General features: G+C 47.5%; 1 protein-coding gene and 1 long non-coding RNA gene across 8 annotated transcripts in view; one reads left to right on the top strand and one right to left on the bottom strand.

Annotated features, from left to right (window-relative positions):
• REEP1 (receptor accessory protein 1) overlaps nucleotides 1-22,688 on the bottom strand; it is a 135,843-nt gene that overhangs the window by 15,543 nt on the left and 97,612 nt on the right. For 4 of the 7 annotated variants that reach the window (XM_069583123.1, XM_069583129.1, XM_069583128.1 and 1 more), the window contains exons 6-7: nucleotides 11,504-11,689; nucleotides 2,275-2,452 (exon numbers count right to left, since the gene is read on the bottom strand). In XM_069583123.1, coding sequence (XP_069439224.1) covers nucleotides 2,275-2,452; nucleotides 11,504-11,689 — 364 coding nt within the window. The remainder of the gene's footprint in view (nucleotides 1-2,274; nucleotides 2,453-11,503; nucleotides 11,690-22,688) is intronic. The other 3 variants (XM_069583126.1, XM_069583130.1, XM_069583124.1) reach the window with 1 other exon arrangement.
• Nucleotides 12,114-20,991, top strand: LOC138436876 (uncharacterized). The gene is made up of 4 exons (XR_011255649.1): nucleotides 12,114-12,318; nucleotides 14,838-15,052; nucleotides 16,604-16,720; nucleotides 19,383-20,991. It is a non-coding gene; the product is annotated as an uncharacterized lncRNA (long non-coding RNA).

Here is a 22,688-nt window from a genome sequence, read left to right on the forward strand (position 1 = left end):
GCCCTGGCACAGTATGTGACCCCTCTGAGCCCACTGCCTCTGCTTAGTTTGCCTCCATAATGACAACATAGACAGGAAGGGACTGCAGGCCCACCTCGACTCACTTCCTGGCCAAAGCAGGAACTTGGTACATGACTAACTCTGGTTTAGGCCCTTCCAATGTCAGGGATCTCACTACTTCACAAGGCAGCCCATTTCCATTTTAGACACCTTAATATTAAAGTGCTTTTCTAGGTAAGTTAGACAGCAACAACAACAGTAATAGCAGCTACTACTTAGAGTGCCAGGCATGACCCTAAGCACCTTCACATGGCTTATTTCATTTGAATCCTCATGACAACTCTGCACATGGGGCTAGTCATTCTGTGTGTTCAGATAAGGACTCTCTGGTGCAGAGAGGATAAAGTGCTTGCCCCGGTCACACAGCTGGTAAGCGGCTGCCCCCTCAGAACTCTACCCCGTTGGTTTTAGCTCTGTCCGCTGAGCCTCACAGAATTGGGACCCTTTATCAAATCAAAGCGACAGCTTTCATTTGAGGTTCGGTAGCCCAGAAACTGATCAAGGATGGAGGCTCACATGCCTAGAAGCCCAGGAAGTCAGAGGCTAAAGATGCTCAAGGAAACCTGATGGCCAGTGGGTGAATGGATAGAAGGCACTGACCCGGGAGTCGGGGCCACAGGAGAATGCCACCAGCGGGCGCAAACCTGATGACAGCTACCTTCCCTGGGCCTTTGTCTCTTCGTTGGTAAAATCAGAGGGTGAGACTGAGTGATCCCCAAGCTCCCTTCCTGCCTGGCCCTTAGGGTTTCCATACTAAGTTCTCCTGGCTCAAGGACAAGGTTCCCCTAACCAAGGGGGATCTCACCCCCATGGCCAAGCCTCCATCTCCCCAACCCTAGTAGGGCTAAAACATCTCTCTTCCAACAGAAAAGCCACAATCTTCAATCCTAGGTAGAGGGGACATTCCCGAGAAGGGAGGAAACTGGCGGATGCCAGGCCTGGTTCTGAGCTGGTCTCCTTTTCCCGGCATGGAGCACACGCTATCATTCCCAGGGCAGCCATGAAGCTCCTCTTTCCCATCCATGTCTAAAACCCTCAGGTTGGGTGGGCCTGGAAGGACCCTGTGCTCAGGACTCTAAGATGCCCCCTGCAGGCTGCATCTTACAGCACACGACCCAGGTCTAGGTGACCTGGACATCCCTGTTTATACATTTAAAGGCAGGCAAGCCACCTGGCACACGTCACAGCCAGAGATTGCCAGAGTGGCCCCATATCCACAGCCAGGCTCAATGTCCCATCAAGCAAAAGGGATGGAGGTGGAGATTCAGAACCATGCCCTGCAGCCTGCCCCCTCCCCATCAAACCTCTGCTGGCAGCAGCAGTGCTCAGCCCTGTAACCTCCCCTAGGAACAGTCTGGGGAACCAGAAGTGCTGGCCAGCTCCCTACCCCTCTAGTCCCCGACCCCAGCCTCCACAAACCAGAAACCCCTTGATGCATCAGACGTTGGTGGGCCCCAAATGTGGCTGCACCTTGACAGCATCATGTATCAGGGTCTCATCCTCAACAAACTGAATTCCCTGGGGGTGGGCCCAGGACTCTACACATTTAATAATAAGGTCCCATGTCAATTCTGGCACAGGGACCCCTCTCTACCAGGGCAGACACGGAGGCAGAGGTGTGGTTTCATACAACCCTGGGCTCCATAGGAATTAGATCTCAGGGCTAGTGTGGCCTTGGCACCTGGTGGCCCAGGGTGAGGTTTATGGTGGGGGGAGGGGGGAGGGGACGAGACGGTAGAATGAGAGGACAGGAAACACCATGTCAAGAAAAGGGACCACAGGAGCCGTAAGCCCTGGGTGTGGGGAGGAGACACTCAGGTGCTCATGACAGGTGAGCTCTCCCGGGAGCATGTGGACAGAGAGGAAGGAAAGAGAGAAAGCTGCCTTGGCCAAGGACAGCTGGCCCAGTCACCTCTAGGCTTGGTCTATGTACCACTATTCAACCACCTTCAACACCCTCCCAACCCAGATAATCAGATGGGGGAGGCAGGACCCTTGGTGTAGGTGACCTAACTCTGCCCCCATCAGAGTTCCCAAGGCCAGCTTCCCATCCTGGCCTGAGTGGTACTCAGTCCCTTGGCTGATGTGAATAGTCTGATGGGTATCTGTGTGAGTGGTGAGTCCTTGGGGAAAGGGTCCTAGGGTGGCCTGGGCCTCTCACTAGGAAAGCAAGGCCTAAGAGGTGGGAAAGAAGGGAAGTGAAATGACACCTACCTGAGCTGCCAGCGCTCTCAGAAGCACTCCTGGACATCTTAGGCTGGCCGTGCTTGCTGCTGGCCCGCCCAGGGCCCGGTGGAGGGGGGCCCGAAGGAGCAGGGGTGCCATCTCCCCTGATGGTGGAGAGATCCTGCATGCTGAAGCTCCGGAGTCGCTCCGATAAGGCACCTTGTCCCTGGACGCAACACAGGAGGGACACCCATCAGAGGCCTGCCCCACAGGCCAGGGGCAGCCGTGGGGGACACACATAGGAGGGACACCCATCAGAAGCCTACCCCACGGGCCAGGAGTAGCCATGGGGGACACACACAGGAGGGACACCCATCAGAGGCCTGCCCCACGGGCCAGGGGCAGCTGTAGGGGACTCTGACAGTCAGCACAGTAGAGACCAAGCCCCTGGAAGGACTCTGCACAGGGCAGCTGCCCTGCGTACTTGTAGGAAACACAGAGGGGGACCAGGCCCAGAATGTTCCAGGGCCTCTTATAGGTTCAGCCTTGTTTCTCTGCCTCCCGACTCTCCTCTCCTTCAGACGTCCCCACAATAAAGCAGGGCCTCAGCCAGATCCAGGGTGGAGGAAATGACCGTTGCCTTCAGTCCCTAACTCTCCAGGGCTTGTCTGTGGCTTCTCCAGCCTTACATAGATAAAAATTCTTATATAGCTACTTTTTTCTCAACCCTCAGGACACAGGAATCTGGCCAGAAGATCAGAACTTAATAATCTAATAATCTTAATAATGTGCTCAGTCCTTAGTCTTTTCAAAGGAAATCAAATGTAGACAATATTTTTTAAATGTATGACAACAGCAATTTCTTTTATCTACTCATGTGACCATCCATGAGTCACACTGACTGCCACTGGTGTATCTGAGCTTCATAAAATAGCCAAAGGTAATGAATCAGGAAGGAAAAAGATGACATGAAAAAATAATAACATACATGCAGTAAAACCCTGCTGACTGTAACCGTTTCTGTCTTGCTTGCTCAAGTCGCTTCAGTTGTATCTGACTCTTTGCAACACTGTGGACCATAGCCTGCCAGGCTCCTCTGTCCATGGGATTCTCCAGGCAAGAATACTGGAGTGGGTTGCCATGCCCTCCTCCAGGGGTCTCCCCAACCCAGGGATCGAGCCTGCCTCTCCTGCGTCTTCTGCATCACAGGTGGATTCTTTACCACTTAGCCACTGAGGAAGCCCTTTACTGTCCTGAGGGAGCCACAGACATCATCTCAGGCAGAAACTGTTCTTTTGTTTAGGAAAGCAAAATCGATCCATTATACTTAGGAAAGGGAAGGGCCTTGTTGTCTGGATGAGAGAATCTGTCATTGTGAAAAGGATCATAAGGCAGGCACAGGGACGATGGCGTTGTCTTGGGTGCACCTTGGGGGCTGGAGGACAGACTCCTGTTTACAGAAAAGGAAACCTGCAGTGGGGGGCTGGTAGGAGACTGGGGTTACTGAGGATTGGGTTGTGACCTGGAATAAGACGTGACAGGCAGACTTCCCTGGTGGTTCAGTGATTAAGAATCTGCCTTGTAATGCAGGGGATGTGGGTTCCATCTCTGGTGGGGGAATTAAGATTCTATACATGACAGGGCAACTAAGCCCCCACAACAGCAACTAGTCTGTGCATAAGAACTAGAGAGTCCATGTGCCACAAAGAAAGATCCTGTGTGATGCAATGTCTCCTGGAAACTAACAACACAAAGAAAACTAAGTAATCAAATACACAATTAGAATATGAAATCCAAGCAAAGGGTATCCAAAGGGAAAAAGGTGGGCTTTCCACGTAGCTCTAGTGGTAAAGAACCCACCTGCCAATGCAAGAGACATAAGACATATGGGTTTGATCTGGGTTGGGAAGATCCCCTGGAGGAGGGCATGGCAACCCACTGGAGTATCTTTGCTTGGAGAATCCCATGGACAAAGGAGTCTGGTGGGCTATGGTCTATAGATTTGCAAAGAGTCGGACTTGACTGAAACAACTTAGCACACGTGCACGTATGAAAAAGGCAGAGATTGTCCTGGTTGCCTCAGATATTGCCCTGGGACGATGGTGGGCAAGGGGTTTGAGGCTTAACCTACCAGATATGACAGCTGGGTAGTATTTGCCAAGAAAATGAGGCCTGGACTGGCTGCCCAATGTAAACCCATCCAAATCCATCAGTCAATGACCCATGATATTTCTACTCAGAAACATTCATGATGACATATAGAATTTGGAAGAAATGAGACTAAAGAACAAAAACTGATCCTGAAAAGAGGGAGGAAATATTCTGATAATTATAATGGAGTATTCTGAAGGAGATCAGCCCTGGGATTTCCTTGGAAGGAATGATGCTGAAGCTGAAACTCCAGTACTTTGGCCACCTCATGCGAAGAGTTAACTCATTGGAAAAGACTCTGATGCTGGGAGGGATTGGAGGCAGGAGGAGAAAGGGACAACAGAGGATGAGATGGCTGGATGGCATCACGGACTCGATGGACATGAGTCTGAGTGAACTCTGGGAGTTGGTGATGGACAGGGAGGCCTAGCGTGCTGCGATGCATGGGGTCGCAAAGAGTCAGACATGACTGAGCGACTGAACTGACCTGAACTGAATTCAATATTAGGTTAACATTCAGGAAAACTACTTATAAATTTGCTCTTTCATTCATTCTTCCATTTATCCCTTATCTATTTCACAAAGATTTATCAAGGATTGGCTATGGACAGGACACTGTACTGGGTGTTACTAGGAAGTACCAAAAATATAGCTCGATTTCTGACAAAATGTAAAAAGACAAATGGACAAATAACCATTCAGAAGTGCCATACCAGAAGCTACAGAAAATGAAGATTAAGAATCACACAGAAGCAGAGAGTGGACATATGAACACAGCGGGGGAAGGGGAGGGTGGGACAAATTGGGAGATTAGGATTGCCGTATATACACTACCATGTGTATATTCCCTGGGAACTCAGATGGTAAAGAATCTGCCCACAATGCAGGAGACCCAGGTTTGAACCCTGGGTCGGGAGGATCCCCTGGAAAAGGGAATGGCTACCCACTCCAGTAGTCTTGCCTGGAGCATCCCATGGATAGAGGAACCTGGTGGGCTACAGTCCATGGGGCCCCAAAAAATTGGACGCAACTATGCAACTGACACTACATGTGTAAAGTAGATAGCTAGTGGGACCTGCTGTATGGCAGAGGGAGCTCAGTTTGGAGCTCTGTGACAACCTAGAGAGGTGGGATGGGGGTCGAGTGGAAAGGAGGTGCAAGAAGGAAGGCATATATGTATTTATGTGGCTGATTCACTTCGTTGTACAGCAGAAACATAACATTGTAGAACAATTATACTCCAGTAATAAATAAACAAACCACAGCTCTAGAGTCAGACCTGGATTCAGTCCTATCACTTACAGCTGGGTGACCTCAACCTGTCATCTGTAGAACAGCATCCATGTGGCAGGAGGGTGGGGAGGAATAAATGGGATGATGGCATAAACTGTCCATGACAGAGCCCAATGTGTAGTAAGTGGTCCCCAAATGTCAACTATGATGATGGTAACATATTACTCTAGCTACCTGAGACATACACATTGCTGCTGAAATAAAAAACAGAAAGATCAGGGACTTCCCTAGTGGTACAGTGGTTAAGATTCTATGCTTCTGATACAGGGAGTGTGGGTTCGATCCCTGGTTGGGGAACTAAAATCCCACATGCCACACAGTGTGGCCAAAAGCAAATGAACAAATAAAATATAAATTTTAAAAAATGAGAAAACTCCAAATGCATTTGATCACAGTGAGACAGACTGTTAACTGACCATCCAAAAGTCATCCCCAATCCCATTCTCAAAATGGTGAGAAAAAACAGATTTCGCAAACTCCCTCCTATCTACTCTGCATGGCCATGTGATGCAGTTCTGGACTGGGAGGTAAGGGGAAACCCGCTAAGGGATTTCTGGGAGAGATATTTTCTCTGTCTAACATGCAGAAGGAGAAAGGCCTGACCCTGCTTCCTGCTTTCTGCCTTTGAGTGTGGGAACTGCTACCTTGTGACAACAAGACTCACCAAGACATTCACCCGGAGCCTTGGCATCACTAAGACACTGAGATACTGACAGTGTCCGCTTACTCCTAGACTTCTTGTGAACAGTGTTCATCAATTATAAGACATATTTTTTTTTACTTCTGAAATTAGGGTGAGTCATATGATTGCTTGCCTTATTCTTGTTGTCACTGCTTACACACGAATGCACTTGGTCGTTATTCCTGAAGGCAGGACCAGACAAAGGAAACTCGAGACTGTTCACTGTTACCAAACCAAGACCTACTGGAGGAAGGGTTATAAGCCCAGGTTATTTAAAACACAGTCCATTGACACCTTCTAGTAAGATGCAGAAAGTGGCAGGATGGGAAACAGCAACATGGTTGAAAATCTCAGAGACAAAATATCTGCATCACTAGCACTTGGGAGAGCACAAAAAGTGATGTGGCTTCATCATATATGGATACTGATAAGTGATTCAAAGGAATCCTAGAAAGACTTCAACCAATTTATTGGGTGTATAGCATCCCTTTACTGCATGTATGCAAGTGACACACAGGAAAAATCTAAAGACTCCAAGAGAGTCACTTTAATAAGTAGAAGTAGAGGAGTTCTTTGGTGTGTGTGTGTGTCAGTTGCTCAGTCGTGTCCAACTCTTTGCAACCCCATGTGCCGGGAGCCAGCGTGAGGAATTCCACCTGTGACAAGGTCATGCGGCAAGAGCTCTGATGGCAAGGCTAATCAGACCTCAGGTTTTCCCCCTGGAATTTCCTGAGCATCCACCCCACCCCCCCCCCCCCCAGAAAAAAATAAGTGTCTGCCTGCTTTTCCACTCTTCTGATATTCTCTGGAAAAAGTCAAATCAGGGCTTTAGCCTTCTGCATTTGAAAGGGATGTTTCAGTTAAACCCCCTCTGATAGCTCTCTAGCTTGCCTAACAGGTTCCCCAGACCTCTTACAGCTTGTGAATTGCTTACAACCCCCCAACCACGAGAGGCACAAAGCTTAAAAGCATCTTAAAGATACAGAGCCTTTTCTAAAGAGTTAAAAATCATATTGGTGACGGGTTTTCACTGTTGACTCAATGATTGCCACCAGGCCTCCATATTCTTTATCTTTTAGGCACCTGGGAGGATGTTAATCAATGTAAACGGGATATGGAAAAAGATATATAGTAGTTTTGATGTTAGCAACACTAGACTTTTGAGTTAATTACTTTTCTCTTTGTTATATATCACTGCACTCTTCTTGTGTCCTTGCTAAGTAAGAATGTAACTTTATTTAGTGCTTTCTGAGAATGGCACCAGACTTTGGGAAGATCAACACAAATAAGTCTTCTAGTTAACAAACCCTTATCAGAAAAAAGGCTGTAAAATGTTAATTGGCCCTTGTTGGCCAGAAGATGATGTAAATCACCTAAGACTTGTGTATACAATTAGGTATGCAGAGAGAAAAGCCTGGTTTTGATAAGAGTCTGGACTGCTAACACTGCATAATTTTGTATTACCCATTGATCTCTATGTACAATCAAAAAAAGGTATAAAAGGCCTTCTGAACAATAGGGGCCAGAGCCAGTCACTGGACTGGTTTCCCCCGTGTCTCTCTCTTTTTCCTCTTTACTTTAACTTCAGGCTGAATTCCCATCTGGGGTGTGGAGGCTCACCAAGTCTACTTACTTGCCCTGGCTGTTAAGACCCCTGCGAAAGGGAGCCTAAGGCGAGGCACCCTTAGATATTCAAGCAAGCGCCGGTGGCCCAACGTAGATGGTGCAAATTCCTTGTCTGGAATGTTATTGGCCTTCCACATAATCCAAGTTATTCAGCCCTCTTTCTCCACTTAATTTTCCTACTACACACTTGTTTCTCAATCTAATCTTATATCAATAAATAAACAAGTCTTTCCTCACTAACGCCGTCCACGCTTTGAATTCCCTGGATCCACTGGGGCTGGACCCTGGCACCCATGGACTGTGGCCCGCCAAGGATTCTCTAAGCAAGAATACTGGAGCGGGTTGCCATTCCCTTCCCCAGGGATCTTCCCGACCCAGGGATCAAACCCGGGTCTCCTGCATTGTGGGCAGATTCTTTACCGAATGAGCCACCCAGGAAGCCCCAGTTATACCATGTTAATGGCCAAATAATTAGATTTGGGAAAGTGCCTGCTGAAAGGTTACAGGGTTTCTTTTACTTATTGATTTTTAAAATATTTATTTATTTATTATTTTTGGCTGCGTCAGGTCTTAGTTACAGCTCGTGAACTTCTCTCTAGTTGTGGGACAGGGACTTAGTTACCCCGTGGCACACGTGATCTTAGTTCCCCCACCAAGAACTGAACTCGAGTTCTCTGCCTTGGAAGGCGGTCTCTTAACCACTGAACCACTTAACGGTAAGTCCCATTACAGGATTTCTTTTAAAACAACTGTGTCAGGGTTCCCCAGTGGTTCAGTGGTTAAGAATCCACCTTGCAATGCAAGGGACACTGGTTCGATCCCTGGTCCAGGAAGATCCCACATGCCTCAGAGAAGCTAAGACTCTGTGCCACAGCTTTGAAGCCCATGCACTGCAATGACCAAAGTCTGTGTGCCTAGAGCCCATGCTCAGCAATAAGGAGCCCACACACAACAAATGAAGAGTAGCTACAGTGAAGAGTTGCCCCCACCCACCACAATTACAGAAAGCCCAAGGACAGCAATGAAGACCCACTGCAGCCAAAAAATGAAATAAAATGAATCTTAAATAAATAAATAAATAAAAAACAGCTCCAGAGGAGGGTGGAGGCAGAGGAGTAAGACTGACTTTTCACCTGATGCCCTCTTTTGTACTTTTAGAATTGTGTACAATGAACATGTATCGCCTTTAACACAATAAATCATTACAGTTGCATTTCCAGTAACACCCACAGCACTCTTCCATGACCACCCTGTGGACTCCAATCTGCAAATATGAGGCTTGCATGATGCTGACAAATGCCATCTAGACCAAAAAAATAACATGGGATTGTTTAAAACAAGTGGGAAAAGAGAAGGAGAAGCGGTTTCTCCATAAACTGCCGTGTACTCACTCTCCAGCCTTGAAAGCCTGGGCTCAACTCTGCCTGGGGGACCCCAACCCATCCACTTGGTCCTGCTCAGCCTTGCAACCTCACTGGGAAGTTAAAGGGTTGAGTAAGATTCCCTTCTGGAATTCCCAACTGGAAAATTTTAACTTCGAGAATGTATGGCCTTCTCCTCTACAGTTGATTATGTGGCTCAGATCGCAACTCTAAGACTTTTCAGAGTAATTTGAAAATCTCTAGAATAAATGTTGGGCCTCCCAAGGTAATTCTGAGGAAAGGTAAATAAAATTCTGGTGTGTCTGTCTTTAAATTCTTGTATCGATTTCCTTCCCAGCCAACACCAGGTTTAGAATATGAACCACAGGAAAAGCTGGGAAGTCTGGAGCCCTTTCATGAGCCAAGGTCGGCTACTTCAGGCACATTGTGAGCACTTGTCCTGGACGCTGCAGGTCTGCACTGCCTTCAGCATCTCGCCCCTGGAAGAACCTCCCCGCGGCCCAGTATCACAGGACCAGAAAGGGAGACACAGTAGGCCTTCCATGAAGACGAATCTCCTATTTGTATTCTGTCCTACTTGGAGCTCTTTATTTCCCCCGTATTATAAGCATGGTCTACCCAGTCTTGTTGCAGCTGCTAGTTTATACGCTGTTTGAACAGACTCAATCTTGCTTTTTTTCCTGGCACATTGATACCACATGGCCCAGTGGCTCTCTCAACTCTTTAAAATACCAGAAATCCCATAGAAGTATCTTTGGGGCAAGGAAGGGAAGCTTATTACTGATTAAATTTTTTTTTTCCTGGCTAAAACCCAGAAAACTGACCTTTAAGAGGTAAACCATGTCACTGAATTTTCTATTAATCTGAGATCTTCATTTTTGTGTGTGTGTTCCAATTTTATTGATGTATTTTTTCATTTGTATTTTAAAATTTTACTTTATTTGACTGTGTCTGGTCTCATTTGCGGCACGTGGGATCTTCCTTGCATCATTCTGGATCTTCCACGGCAGCGCTCGAACTCTAGTTGTGGTGCATGGGCTTAGCTGCCCTGTGGCCTGTGGGATCTTAGTTATCCAATCGGGGATCGAACCCAAGTCCCCTGCATTGCTAGGTGGATTCTTAACCACTGGACCACCAGGGAAGTCCCTCCGTTTGTACTTCATTATTATATTTTTCTAATTTTATAGATGGATTCAAGATATAAACCTTAGGGGCTTACAAGTACTTTCACATACGTATTTAAACTTAACATGTATTATAAATTTTTTTTAATTTTAAAAGATGTTTTAATAATTATTTTTTATTGGAGTATAAATGATTTACAGTGTTGGGGATCTGAGATCTTTAATTCCTAATTCTTCTCCTAATTTGTAAGAAATAAGAAATCCATGTAGCAAACACACCAAATTCTCTTTGTGTTAATGCTTTTCTTAATCGGGAGAGCCAAGTGTGTTCCTGGGGAAACCCATCAGACCTCTACTAATGTGATACTCGAAGTAAAAAATTTACCACTAATAGAATACCTCCCATTAGGGTCCACAGAGCCCCGATTCAACACAGTCACTAAGTGTGGCTGCAAGCCCTTGAGGAGGTCCTCTTTTCCAAAGGGACACAGTGGGGAAGGGACACCAGGAATCTCACTGGGGGCTCCAGCAGGGCATAAAGTTTAGCACACCTCACCTCACATCATATCTCAGGCCTGTGACTGATGACAATGAGAATAAAGTCAGAAGGCTTCAGTGAGTCAGTCTGTTGATAACAAAGCCATCAACAGTAACCACAATTCCCACCGGCGATTTAAAGAGTGTGAGTGCTTCCTTCCAGATTCCCACGGGGTACCCACCTCACTGGCACAGTTAGCCTCTACAGATACACATGCTCCACACCAAGCCCGAGCAGGCTCCTTCTCAGCATGCTTGATGAAGGCAGGGGCCTCCGTTTCTGCCACAGAAGTGGGTTAACAAACAAGAGAAAGAATCCTTCCCACCATTGCATCAACAGTAGCATCAATCACCAAACCCAATTCACCCTCCAGGCATGAAACAAACAAACAAAAACAAGTTAATCGCATGTTAGATGCCACCACATTAACACAATAAGAGGCTCTGGGAGGAGGCTGACCCCGGCTCTGGGATTAACGCACATGTACACACACGGGTGTCGGCAGGAGAGACACCGGGCTTGGATCCAGACCATGGGCTGGTAGGCAGAGGTGGCTACTGGCCTCTCTCCCCGACTGGATCAGTTCGAAGTTAGTCAGACCTCTCAACGGGGTTACCTGCCCTTCTCTGAGGTCCAAAGAGGAGATAAAAGGAAAAAGTCGAGCCACCTGATAAAGGGGAAAAGAAAAAAAAGCCATGGGCACCAAGCCTATGAAATGGGTTGAAGGGCAGCATTCTGCTGCCCTGGCCTCCGACTCTCACCCATTCACTCATATTACTTCATTCACCACCAATGCTGATACTGTTCCTGAAGCTCTGAGGGAAGCCCAGCGGAGGACAACAGATGGATATGAATCATGACACAGTTCCTGCTTCCACTGTTCTTGCCTGGAGAATCCCATGGACAGAGGAGCCCGGCAAGCTACAGTCCATGGGGTCACAAAGAGTCAGACACAATTGAGCAACTAACACTTTCCTGCTTCTAAGGGCCTCACAGTCCGGCCAGGCATCAAGGCACCAACGCAAACAAGACAGCAAAGGGCAGACGGCAAAACACGTGACAGACATTCAAGGCCCAGAGAGAAAGAGAGCAGTGTTGGCAGGGACCCCAGAGAGGCTTCATCCAAGAGTTCAGACTGGAGCTAGAGATGAGGGCTGCACCATCAGAAAGGGAGAGGAGGGATGTTGTGGCTGGAGAGTTGTCGAAGCCAAGGCGTCAGAGAGGAAAACCTGGATTTGGGAAACTGAGATTGAACCCATCAGAGAAAGGGCCAAGGTACCCGGTGAGCAGCAGGAGGTAAGTCTGGAAAAACTGTACTTTGTCTAAACCTAGACTTCGATGAGAGTGCCACTGACGGTTTCTGAGTGGTGACCCAAGTGAATAAAGCAGGATTTTAGAGTCACTTCCATGGTGGCTCAGATGGTAAAGAATCTGCCTGCAATGCAGGAGACAAGAGTTTGATCCCTGGGTTGGAAAGATTCCCTGGAGAAGGGAATGGCAACCCACTCCAGTATTCTCGCCTGGAGAATCCCCATGGACAGAGGAGCCTGGTAGGCTACAGCCCAAGGGGTCACAAAGAGTCAGACATGGCTGAGTGACTAACACTTAAGAGTCATGAGAACATTCCAGATATACTGTGTGGCCCACACGGAGAATGGCCCCTGGTGTGTGCTCTGCCTTTCTTTCTCAAGTTGGAGCTAGGCACATGGATGTCTGCAGGGAAGACTGAAGTGTGGGACTTCCCTGGTGGTCCAATGGTTAAGACTCCAAGCTTCTACAGCTGGGGCTGCAGGTTCCCTCCCTGTTCTGGTAGCTAAGACCCCACATACCTCATGGCCAAAAAACCGAACATAAAACAGAAACATTTTGTAACAAATTGTACAGAAATATTGTAACAGACTCAATAAAAACTTTAAAAAATGGTCCACATTAGGAAAAAAAAAAAAGGACTAGAAGTGCCCTTAATGGGAGATGAAGTGCAAAAATGAACATTAGCTGGTGAGGGAAGGCTGGTTTGGAGCACTGGCTGGATCTGAGGTGTCCACAGTAGCTGCTGAGGAGGTGAGGAGCGGGATGGGAAATGAGGACATTATGCAGGATAACGACAGTGAGCAGAGCCCCTGTAAACCAGAGCTGGGCCTGGCCCTCTGAGCCAGGCTGTCACTCGGGTGATGGGCTTTCAGGGTCACCAGGAAGGACTCCAGCTGTCCCAGCCCTCACAGGCAGAAGGCCACCATTGAGACCCAGCCAGAAGCCCTATCTGGTCCTTGGAGTGACAGGACCCTGAGGGAGCTTTGTGTGAGGCAGATCCCTGTTCCAGGGTTTAATTTCTTTTTTCTTTCTTTTTATTGAAGTATAGTCTATTTGCAATGTTATATTAGGACACTGTGGTGCTGGAGAAGACTCTTGAAGTCCCTTGGACAGCAATGAGATCAAACCAGTCCACCCTAAAGGAAATCAATCCTGAATATTCATTGGAAGGACTGATGCTGAAGCTCTAATATATTGGCCACCTGATGGGAAGAGCTGACTCATTGGAAAAGACTCTGATGCTGGGGAAGACTGAGGGAAGGAGGAGAAAGGGGCAACAGAGGATTAAATGGTTGAATGGCATCATTGACTCAACGAACATGAGTTTGAGCAAACTCTGGGAGATAGTGAAGTACAGGGAAAGCCTGGTGTGCTGCAGTCCATGAGGTCACAGACTTGAACACGACTTAAGTGAATGAAAAACCAATTAGGAACCAGTGATAAAGCTTTAGAGAATCCATCTTTAGTATCTTAAGAAAGTTAATTAATCATTCATCTTTGGCCGAGCTGGGTCCTCACTGCTGCACTCGGGCTTTCTCTAGCCGTGGCTAGCCAGGGCTGCTCCCGACTTGAGGTACTCAGGCTTCTTATTGTGGTGGCTTCCCTTGTAGCACACAGGCTCTATGCACACGATCTTCAGTAGTGGCGGCACGCAGGCCCTGCTGCCTTGTGGTATGTGGGATCCTCTTGCACCAAGGATTTGAACCCATGTCCCCTGCATTGGTTGGTGAACTCTTAACCACTGGACCCCCAGAAAAGTCCCTATCTTTAGTATCTTAAGGTAACTTGTGACCCACTGCCCAGCATTTAAGTGTGGCCCAAGCCTTGCCCGAAGAGCTGACAGACAACCTTAAAAGTACCCAGGGTTGGTTCCATAATTCTCAGCGGCAGACTGGCATCTCTCAGGCCCTCACCGCTGGGTCCTCCTGGCCAGGGGGTGAGGTCCAAGCACAACATGGTTAAGGAAGCATTGGTCTGGTGTGTGTGGAGGGGAGGGGGCTGTGGGGGTGTCTGGAGTGACGCAGGAACAAGCAACGGGCAACTAGAGTCTCACTCTCAGGCTAGCTAGGCCCCTAACAGCTGTGTGGCCTTGGCAGCTGCTTGGCACTAGGGTCTCTGTGTCCTCCCCTGTGCAGTGAGGGGCTACGGACGGCAGCATCTAAGGCTCCTGTTCTAGTCACTCACAGGGTGACATTCTTCTTTCTCTCTCTCTCTCGGCTGGGGGGTGGGGGGTGGGCAGGGGCTCATGTGTTATACAGAAGCGGCTGCCCAGGCACTCCCTGCCTCGAGGCTGAACAGGTGGCAGAAGTCGAGCCCAGAGTTAAGAGGGACCTGAGGCCCCCGGAGGGGGCGGGTCTTTCGCAGGGCCACACAGCACAGGCAAGGTGGACGGAGCACAGGCAATGCCCAGCTGTGCTCATGCTACCACACCCAGAGGAAAGACGGGATTGTAAGTCGCGTTGTGAGGCCCGTGTTGGACTTGTTTCTTTCATTTGGTTCATCAGTGAGTGAGGATCATGATCAACCTCAGGGTGTAAGCGGACACAGGAGTGACCAACAGGCAGCCTCCACATGCGCTCTGCATCTAAGAAGTCTCTGCGGACATCACTTCACAGCTATTTTGCAGCAGAAACCGTCGTCACGCCCATTTCGCAACTGAGGAAGACTGAGGCTTCACAGAGAGGCTCACAGAGATGCAACAGCAAATGGAGGAACTGAGGTTTGTTGGGTTTCTTTGCCTCACAGCATGTGGGATATTAGTCCCCTGGCCAGGGATCGAACCCACACTCCCTGTATCAGAAAGAAGCAAGAAATCCTAACCACTGGACTGCAAGCAAAGTCTTGGAGCTGGGATTTCCAACCTGGGTCTGCTTATTTTCAAAGCCCACACTTGATACTAAGCATTGCTCTTCTGGCTGTGACAGCTAAAAATAGGTACAGCCGTCCTCCGTTCCTTCACTATTTACTGTGTAACTAGTAGGGATGCAGACAAGACACGGCTATAAACGACGGCAAGAGGGCCGCTGGGGGACCACGAGGTGAGAGACTGGTTTCACCAGGAATCTGAGGAGGATGCGGCTCTCGATTTTGAAGGGTGGACAGGATCTCAAACAGTTGGGAACAGAGGCAGATGAAGAATTGGCATCAGAAGAGGCAGGAAAGAGAAAACTGTAAAAACAGCATGTTAGTCAGTCAGCCATGTCCAACTCTTTGCAACTCCATGAACTGTAGCCCGCCAGACTCCTCTGTCCATGGAATTCTCCAGGTGAGAACACTGGAACGGGTAGCCATTCCCTTCTCCAGGGGATCTTCCCAACCCAGGGATCAAACCTAGATCTCCCGCCTTGTAGGCAGATTCTTCACCATTTGAGCCACCAGGCAACACCATATGGAGTTGCTATTGCTAGCCCAGCGCAGGAAGTGGCGCTGTCAATACAAGAGCCAGGAACAACTAGACAGGAAGGCGGGGATCAGTACAGGAACGCACAGGCCTCAAACAGGGAGAGTGGCAGTAGCACTTGAGTGGCTACTGCAGTAGTCCAAGCCAGAAGGGAGGGTGATGGGAAGAGGGCAAGGAAGGGAGGAAGGGAGGAAGGAAGGGATGTCAGATGGGCAGGTCTTGAAAGGAAGAGCACCAAAGATGACTAAGATTTAGAGCTTGGGGACCAGAGAGGATGGTGGTTTCATTATCATCTGAAAGTTGGGACACAGCAGGAGGGGTGGATTTGGAGTTAGGTACCTGGCACTAATGGTACCAAGAACAAGGGAGAGGTTCAGAGAACTGGTAATCCTGGACTTGAGGCCTGGGGAGGAGCTGATTTGGGAGCCAGGAGCATCAGGTGACAGCTGAAGGCGAAGGAAAGGATGAGGTGGCCCTGGGGGTTAAAGGAGCAAGCTGGGGTCCTGGAGAATCCCAACACAAGGGGGTTAGGGCAGGGGGCAGGGAGACACATATGGCTGCTGATCATGATTGCAGGCAAGTTGCCTGAGCTTTGGCTGGCAAGTCAGCAAGTGCGAGAGCAGGCCTGGACCAGGGGCGAAGGTGAAGAAACAAAAGCTCCATCATGGGCAGGGCTGCAAGTTGAGTCTCTACATCCCTGTTTTCCTGGTGAACCTTATATACAAAGGCCTCAAAGGGCTGAGCGGGCGAGGGAGATGGTAGAGACAAGCGTCGAGGAGGAGGAGGCGACCATCCTCCTCCACGGAGGCTGTGGTACCATCGCCACAGCCACTCATGGTGATCCTAAAAGTGGTTTCTCACACCTCCTAGGTTCAACCATGCTCAGAGTGGTCCTCAGAGGCCAGGCAGGCACATGGCATCTCTTCTTCCACTGCGACCCTTGGTGCATCCAACAACATCATCCCCACAGGCCAACTTGGAACCGAGGTGGGGCAAGCAGCATCAGATCAGTAACTCTTCCTGAGTGCCGGCCCTTCCACCGACTTGTGAGGCTGAGTCTCTTGCTTGTTTTGATCCACCAGGAGTGGATTCCAAATAGAAATCCGGAGAGAAAGGGCATTGGGTAACAAAGGCGAGCGTGGTAGAACCACAGTGAACAAGGTTTGCTTGGTTCTGTTTTAGCTTGTTTTGGAAACAAGCTCCAGTGCAGGCTGATTTGTTGGGGAGACTAGAGGGCAGGGACTACTTCCAAATTTTTTCAGTGGGTTGTCCATATGGTTTAGATAATCTTGGTGTTTAAATGGTTGCCATAGTGAATTCTAAACATTGATTTTATGTCACCCAGTCCTTGGCTGAAACAGAAAGAGGGCTAACTTGACGTAAGTGAGCACAGAGGCTGGGAAATGTTGCTCTGAGGGGTGAAGGGACAAGCATGAAACTTCCTGGAGTCCCTGGGTTTGGCAGACACGATGGTTTGAAGCCACACAAGGGAGACATGGGAACCTGGAGGGGCCAGCAGTCTCTTCTTCTTCCTTGGAAAGCATGTCTTCCAAGTATGAGTGGATATAGGGAGATGTTATAAAAAGAAAATAAATATTTAATCGATATAATTAATTAAATGGGTTAATTATAATTAATCTGACAGACTGTAAACAGGTAGGTTATTATTATTATTATTTTTGTCTTTTGGGTTTTTGCTAGGAAAAAAAAAAACAAAGGCAAACAACTCCAATCTGGTCAGAAATCTCAAATCACTAGGCTTATGAACTTTCCAGAATTAGCTTCTGGTTCCAAAAATAAAGTTCCATGATCATTTGAAAGCAGCATTTTATTCAAGCAAGATTTTCAGATAAAGCAATGATGGATAAAAAATAAGGGTCGGAGGTAGACAACTTTTTTTTTTTTAATTATGGTGAATTGTTTCATAGAGTTTATTTTTAAAGCAAAAAAGAAGGTGAATTTTTTTTTTTCCAATGAGTAGGAAGACACTGTAATTTATCTCTCTGTGACTGTGCCTAGCTATTTGGATACTAGGGCTATAACCAAGGTTTGGCTACACCCTGGTGGCCGCGGACCATAATGGTAGGCAAAGTGCCTGAGCTTTGCCTGACAAGTCAGCAAAGTGTGAGAGCAGGGCTGGACCAAGGGAGAAGGTGACGAAGCAGAAATTCCACCATGGGCAATGCTGTAGGCTGAGTCTCCATCCCCCTCTTTTCTTGGTATACCTCATATACCAAAGGCCCAAAGGGCTGGGCAGGTGCGGGAGGAAGGGGCCTTGGTTAAAGCAGAGCACTGTACGCAGGAAGATGGAAATAAGGCGAAGGAGAACCCAAGAGGCATAACAGAGGTCCTGGTACAGTGCTGTCCAGGAGAAATTTCTGTGAGGGTGGAGCATCCTATCCCTGCGTCAGCCACTAGCCACACTGGCTGCTGAGGACTTAAAAGGGGGTTAGTAAAGACTGAGGAATCGAATATTAAAACTTACTTAATTTCAAATAATTTAAGTAGCCACATGTGGCAAGTGGCTACCATTTTGGACAGAGGATTGGAGGCCTCAAAAAGTTTATTCTTCAGATCAATTAATGAGGTTTAATGAGTGTAAAACAACAAACAAGAAGGCAGTTTGGCTTTTGCTGCTGCTGCTGCTAAGTCGCTTCAGTCGTGTCCGACTCTGTGCGACCCCGTAGACGGCAGCCCACCAGGCTCCCCCATCCCTGAGATTCTCCAGGCAAGAACACTGGAGTGGGTTGCCATTTCCTTCTCCAATGCATGAAAGGAAAAGTGAAAGTGAAGTCGCTCAGTCATGTCTGACTCTTAGCGACCCCATGGACTGTAGCCTACCAGACTCCTCCGTCCATGGGATTTTCCAGGCAAGAGTACTAGAGTGGGTTGCCATTGCCTTCTCCAAGTTTGGCTTTTGGTGTTGTTTTTTTCCTAAATGAGGAACAAGGGAAAAGAAACCAGAGCCACTTATCACCAGGAGCTCACAAACTAACAGGAAATATCCAATTCTAGGGAGGGAAGAGAGGGCAATGGCAACCCACTCCAGTATTCTTGCCTGGAGAATCCCAAGGACACAGGAGCCTAGTGGGCTGCCGTCTATGGGGTTGCACAGAGTCAGACACGACTGAAGCGACTTAGCAGCAGCAGCAGCAGCAGCAGCAGGGAGGGAAGAACCCACAGGCAATCTGGGGCAGAAGCATCCCTCACGCACAGAGTGCCAGCTTTACTGAGAGCATCTATCTTGAAACAGGTGACTCTAATAACATTATTGGCACCGCTGGAACTGTTCTAGGACAGGATCTCCAGAGGAAGTAAAATGGCATTATTTTCCAAGTTATGAGACAAGTAAAACACAAGATTGGTTTACCAGGCCAGAGAACTGGGCAGATAGAAGAGACAGAGGATATAGTTCAAATGTCAGGGGGAATGAGGGGGCCTGGATATCTCACAGTCTTAAATTTCTTTCTTTTTTTCTTTAGTGAAAAGTGTTTATTGGGAAGAAAAGAGTACAGTTTGTGTGGATAGACACATGGGCAGAGCCAGAGTCACTAAAACTCTTGCTTAGTTGTTTTTTTGTCTCTATGGTTTCTCCTTATATGAGAATGCATTTTGCTTAACTAATTAATTTCTCCATTCTCTTTTCCAGGGGATCTTTCTGACTCAGGGATCAAACCCAGGTCTTCCACATTGCAGGCAGATTCTTTGCTGTCTCAGCATACCAGGGAAACCCAGTGAATTTCCAGAGAATTATTTTTTAAAAAGAGAGCTTTCCAATTCTAGTCTTAAAAAGATGTGGGGCTCAATATTCCCTCCAGGTGGAATTACTGACTGGGAAATATTAATAGCTAACATCTAAGTTCAGAATCAACCAGGAGACTAGGGACACTTAGAAAGACGGTACTAGCGAAGTGTGTTCCCAGGAAGGAGACAGAGCAGCTGTCACTGAAAGCAAAGATGCACTGCTACTTCCCAGGGACAAGGACTAGACCTTGGGGAAAACTGGGGGATGTGTTGGGGTTAATAGGTCTGAAGAGACATTTCCAATGTGCAATATTTTTATTTTACCTTTTCTAGTTCTAAGATAAAATATCAATAGCAACTTAAATTCATACAGTGACAGGCTCTATTTTCTTGGGCTCCAAAATCACTGCTGACAGTGACTATAGCCGTGAAATTAAAAGACACTTGCTTTTTGGAAAAAAAGCTATGACAAACCTAGACAGCATATTAAAAAGCAAAGACATCACTTCACTGACAAAGGCCCATATAGTCAAAGCTATGGTTTTCCCAGTAGTCATGTATGGATGTCAGAGTTGGACCACAACCAAGGGTGAGGGCCAAAGAATTGATGCTTTCAAACTGTGTTGCTGGAGAAGACTCTTGAGAGTCCGTTGGACTGCAAGAATATCAAACCAGTCAATCCTAAAGGAAATCAACCCTGAATATTCATTGGAAGGATGAATGCTGAAGCTCCAATACTTTGGCCACCTGATATGAACAGCTGACTCACTGGAAAAGACCCTGATGCTGGAAAAGATTGAGGACAAGAGGAGAAGCAGGCAATAGAGGATGAGATGGTTGGATGGCATCACTGACTCAATGAGCTTGAGCAAATTCCGGGAAATTGGACAGGGAAGCCGGGCGTGCTGCAGTCCATGGGGTCTCAAAGAGTTGGACATGACTGAGCAACCGAACAGATGGTTTACAAACCCTCTTCACATTTCATGATTATTTGCAAAAACCCTGCAAACATTTGGAGAAAGGGCTCAGGGCTCAAAGTTACAAGGAAGAAGAATGAACTAAAAGTGTAGGTAAAAGACCTTTCATTCTTCCAGTTAAGCTTTGCAGCTCCTCTTGGAGAAGCATCAAAGGATGGAAGAAAGCTCAGATGAGGAAGAGGTGCCCTCCTCATCTGGTCTTGGTCCCAGGCTCTCTTCAATCTGTCTGAACTCAGAGCGAGGCTCTCAGGCACCTCACCCCGTCTTCTGCATCTGTTGAGCTAATGCAGTAGGTATGCAGAGTGAGAATTGATTTGTCAGTTGAGGGTGTTTTCTGGAAGGAGCAGGCAGGGTCCAGGAGCCGCGGGTCCACGTGGTCCAGGGGCTTCGAGTACTGCGACCATAAATTCCAGTTTGTTCGGAACAGACCTAGTTCATACCTGTTGTCCTAGCATAATAATTAGAGCATCCTTTCACTCTCAGATGTGTCCTGTCTGAATATTATATTATACGGTCACCCTAGCCACTGGGACTTGACATGGTGTCTTTTTTTTTCCCCCCCAAAATTGCTTTGACTGTTCCCCTGGGGTCATTGACAAGGTTTTTCTGGACTCAGCTTTCTCATTCTCAAGGTTAATGCTTCTACGGGGCTAAATTTGCATCCCAGGAATGTTAAAGAAGTTAACTATTTTAACCCTAATCACTTGTGGTTTATGGCTCTGCATGGGGCAAGTGACCCATAATGAGCTCGCTGTTTGAAAATCATCTGGGGAACTTGTTAAAAATAGAGATGCAAGGGCCCATGGCCTGAAATTCTGATTCAGCACATCTGAGAATCTATTTAAAAATGAGAAACAAAGCTTCCCAGGTGGTTTGAACACTGAAGCCAGATTTGAACCCACTGGTGAGTTATCATTCTTCAGCCGCTGGCTGGAGTGGTCCCTTGTTGCTATGGAAACCACTGATCTACCCCTCAGCCAGTCTGAATTTTACTTTTTTTTTTTTCAAGTACACATCTGTTTCAAAAATAGAGGACCTTATTTTATGGAGAGAAGAGTATTTTCTCTAAGACATTTTGAGAGGAAAAGCAAAGCTCCTAAAAGGCAGAAAAATTTCTAGTCTGAAACCAAATTCAGCAGAAAGCAGGCATCCCTCACTACTTTAGCAAGACAAGAAAGAACCGGTGAGCAGTTATTTTCTGAAGCAAGTTTCAGACTGTCTGGAGCATCCTTCAGGTTAGCTGTAAGGTGCCTGGCTGGAGGCCTGGGCTCATGGGCTTCCCCAGTGGTCAGAGGGGCTGATGGTGACTGGCCAAGATGGTATCAAGACTCAGGAGACTCTGGCTAGTGAGGGACCTGGAAAAGGATGGCCCTACAGAATTACCATCAGAATATAATTTACACACACGGCTGAGTAGCCAGGCGGCCCGCACTGAGCCACTCTGATAAATATACCACACTGATGCTCTGAGCTGAGGAAAGAGCAGTAATCTGTCCTTTAGGTGCAGAAGCAGAGAAGATGGGGTGGAGGAAGGGGCCTAGGAGAAGGCTTCTATAAGCCTCATGTGGCCAAGCTGGCCTGATGAATTCAGAATTTAGCAATTCCGAGTTCTCTTTCAGCTTAAACACAAAAGCATAAAATGATTGCATCTCAAACAGAATGATCTTAGAATTCACTGCTCTTTGTAAATTCTGATATCTGAAGATAAAACAGCAGAATTTCCCCTCCAAAGATACTCCCTGGGATTCACTGCTTTGCCAGCAACTATTGTACTAAGGTGGACAGGGACCCCCCAGGTACCAGCGGTAGAAGCAGCGAGACAATTCACTATGATTCTGTGTTACATAAGCAGCTGGTCCTCTCTGAAACGGGAATCATGCCCTTTTGGTTCTCCTGTATACCTGCCAATCTATGTCTGCAGAAATCCTTGAGTTTATGTGGATGGTACTTTTCAAACACTCATCCCCGTGTGCTTTATCTTTCTCCCAGAAATGGTCCTAAAGTGCTTTTCCCTGGGCCTAGAAAACCCAGCTCCGTCCCTTGACCCAACTCACTGTCCACACACTCCATTCTACCATCCACCGGAAGCCCATGGAGCACCAAGATCAGTATTCAAAGTCCTTTTCCAAATCCTTTCAAAGCTCTACCCTCTCTTCCCCCAAAACTCTCACATCACCATCTAGGACTCATAGCTTCCCTTTGCAAATACAACTCATCTCTTAGCCCCAGACATA

This window comes from Ovis canadensis, chromosome 3 (assembly GCF_042477335.2).
Source record: "Ovis canadensis isolate MfBH-ARS-UI-01 breed Bighorn chromosome 3, ARS-UI_OviCan_v2, whole genome shotgun sequence".
Lineage (NCBI taxonomy): Eukaryota > Metazoa > Chordata > Mammalia > Artiodactyla > Bovidae > Ovis > Ovis canadensis.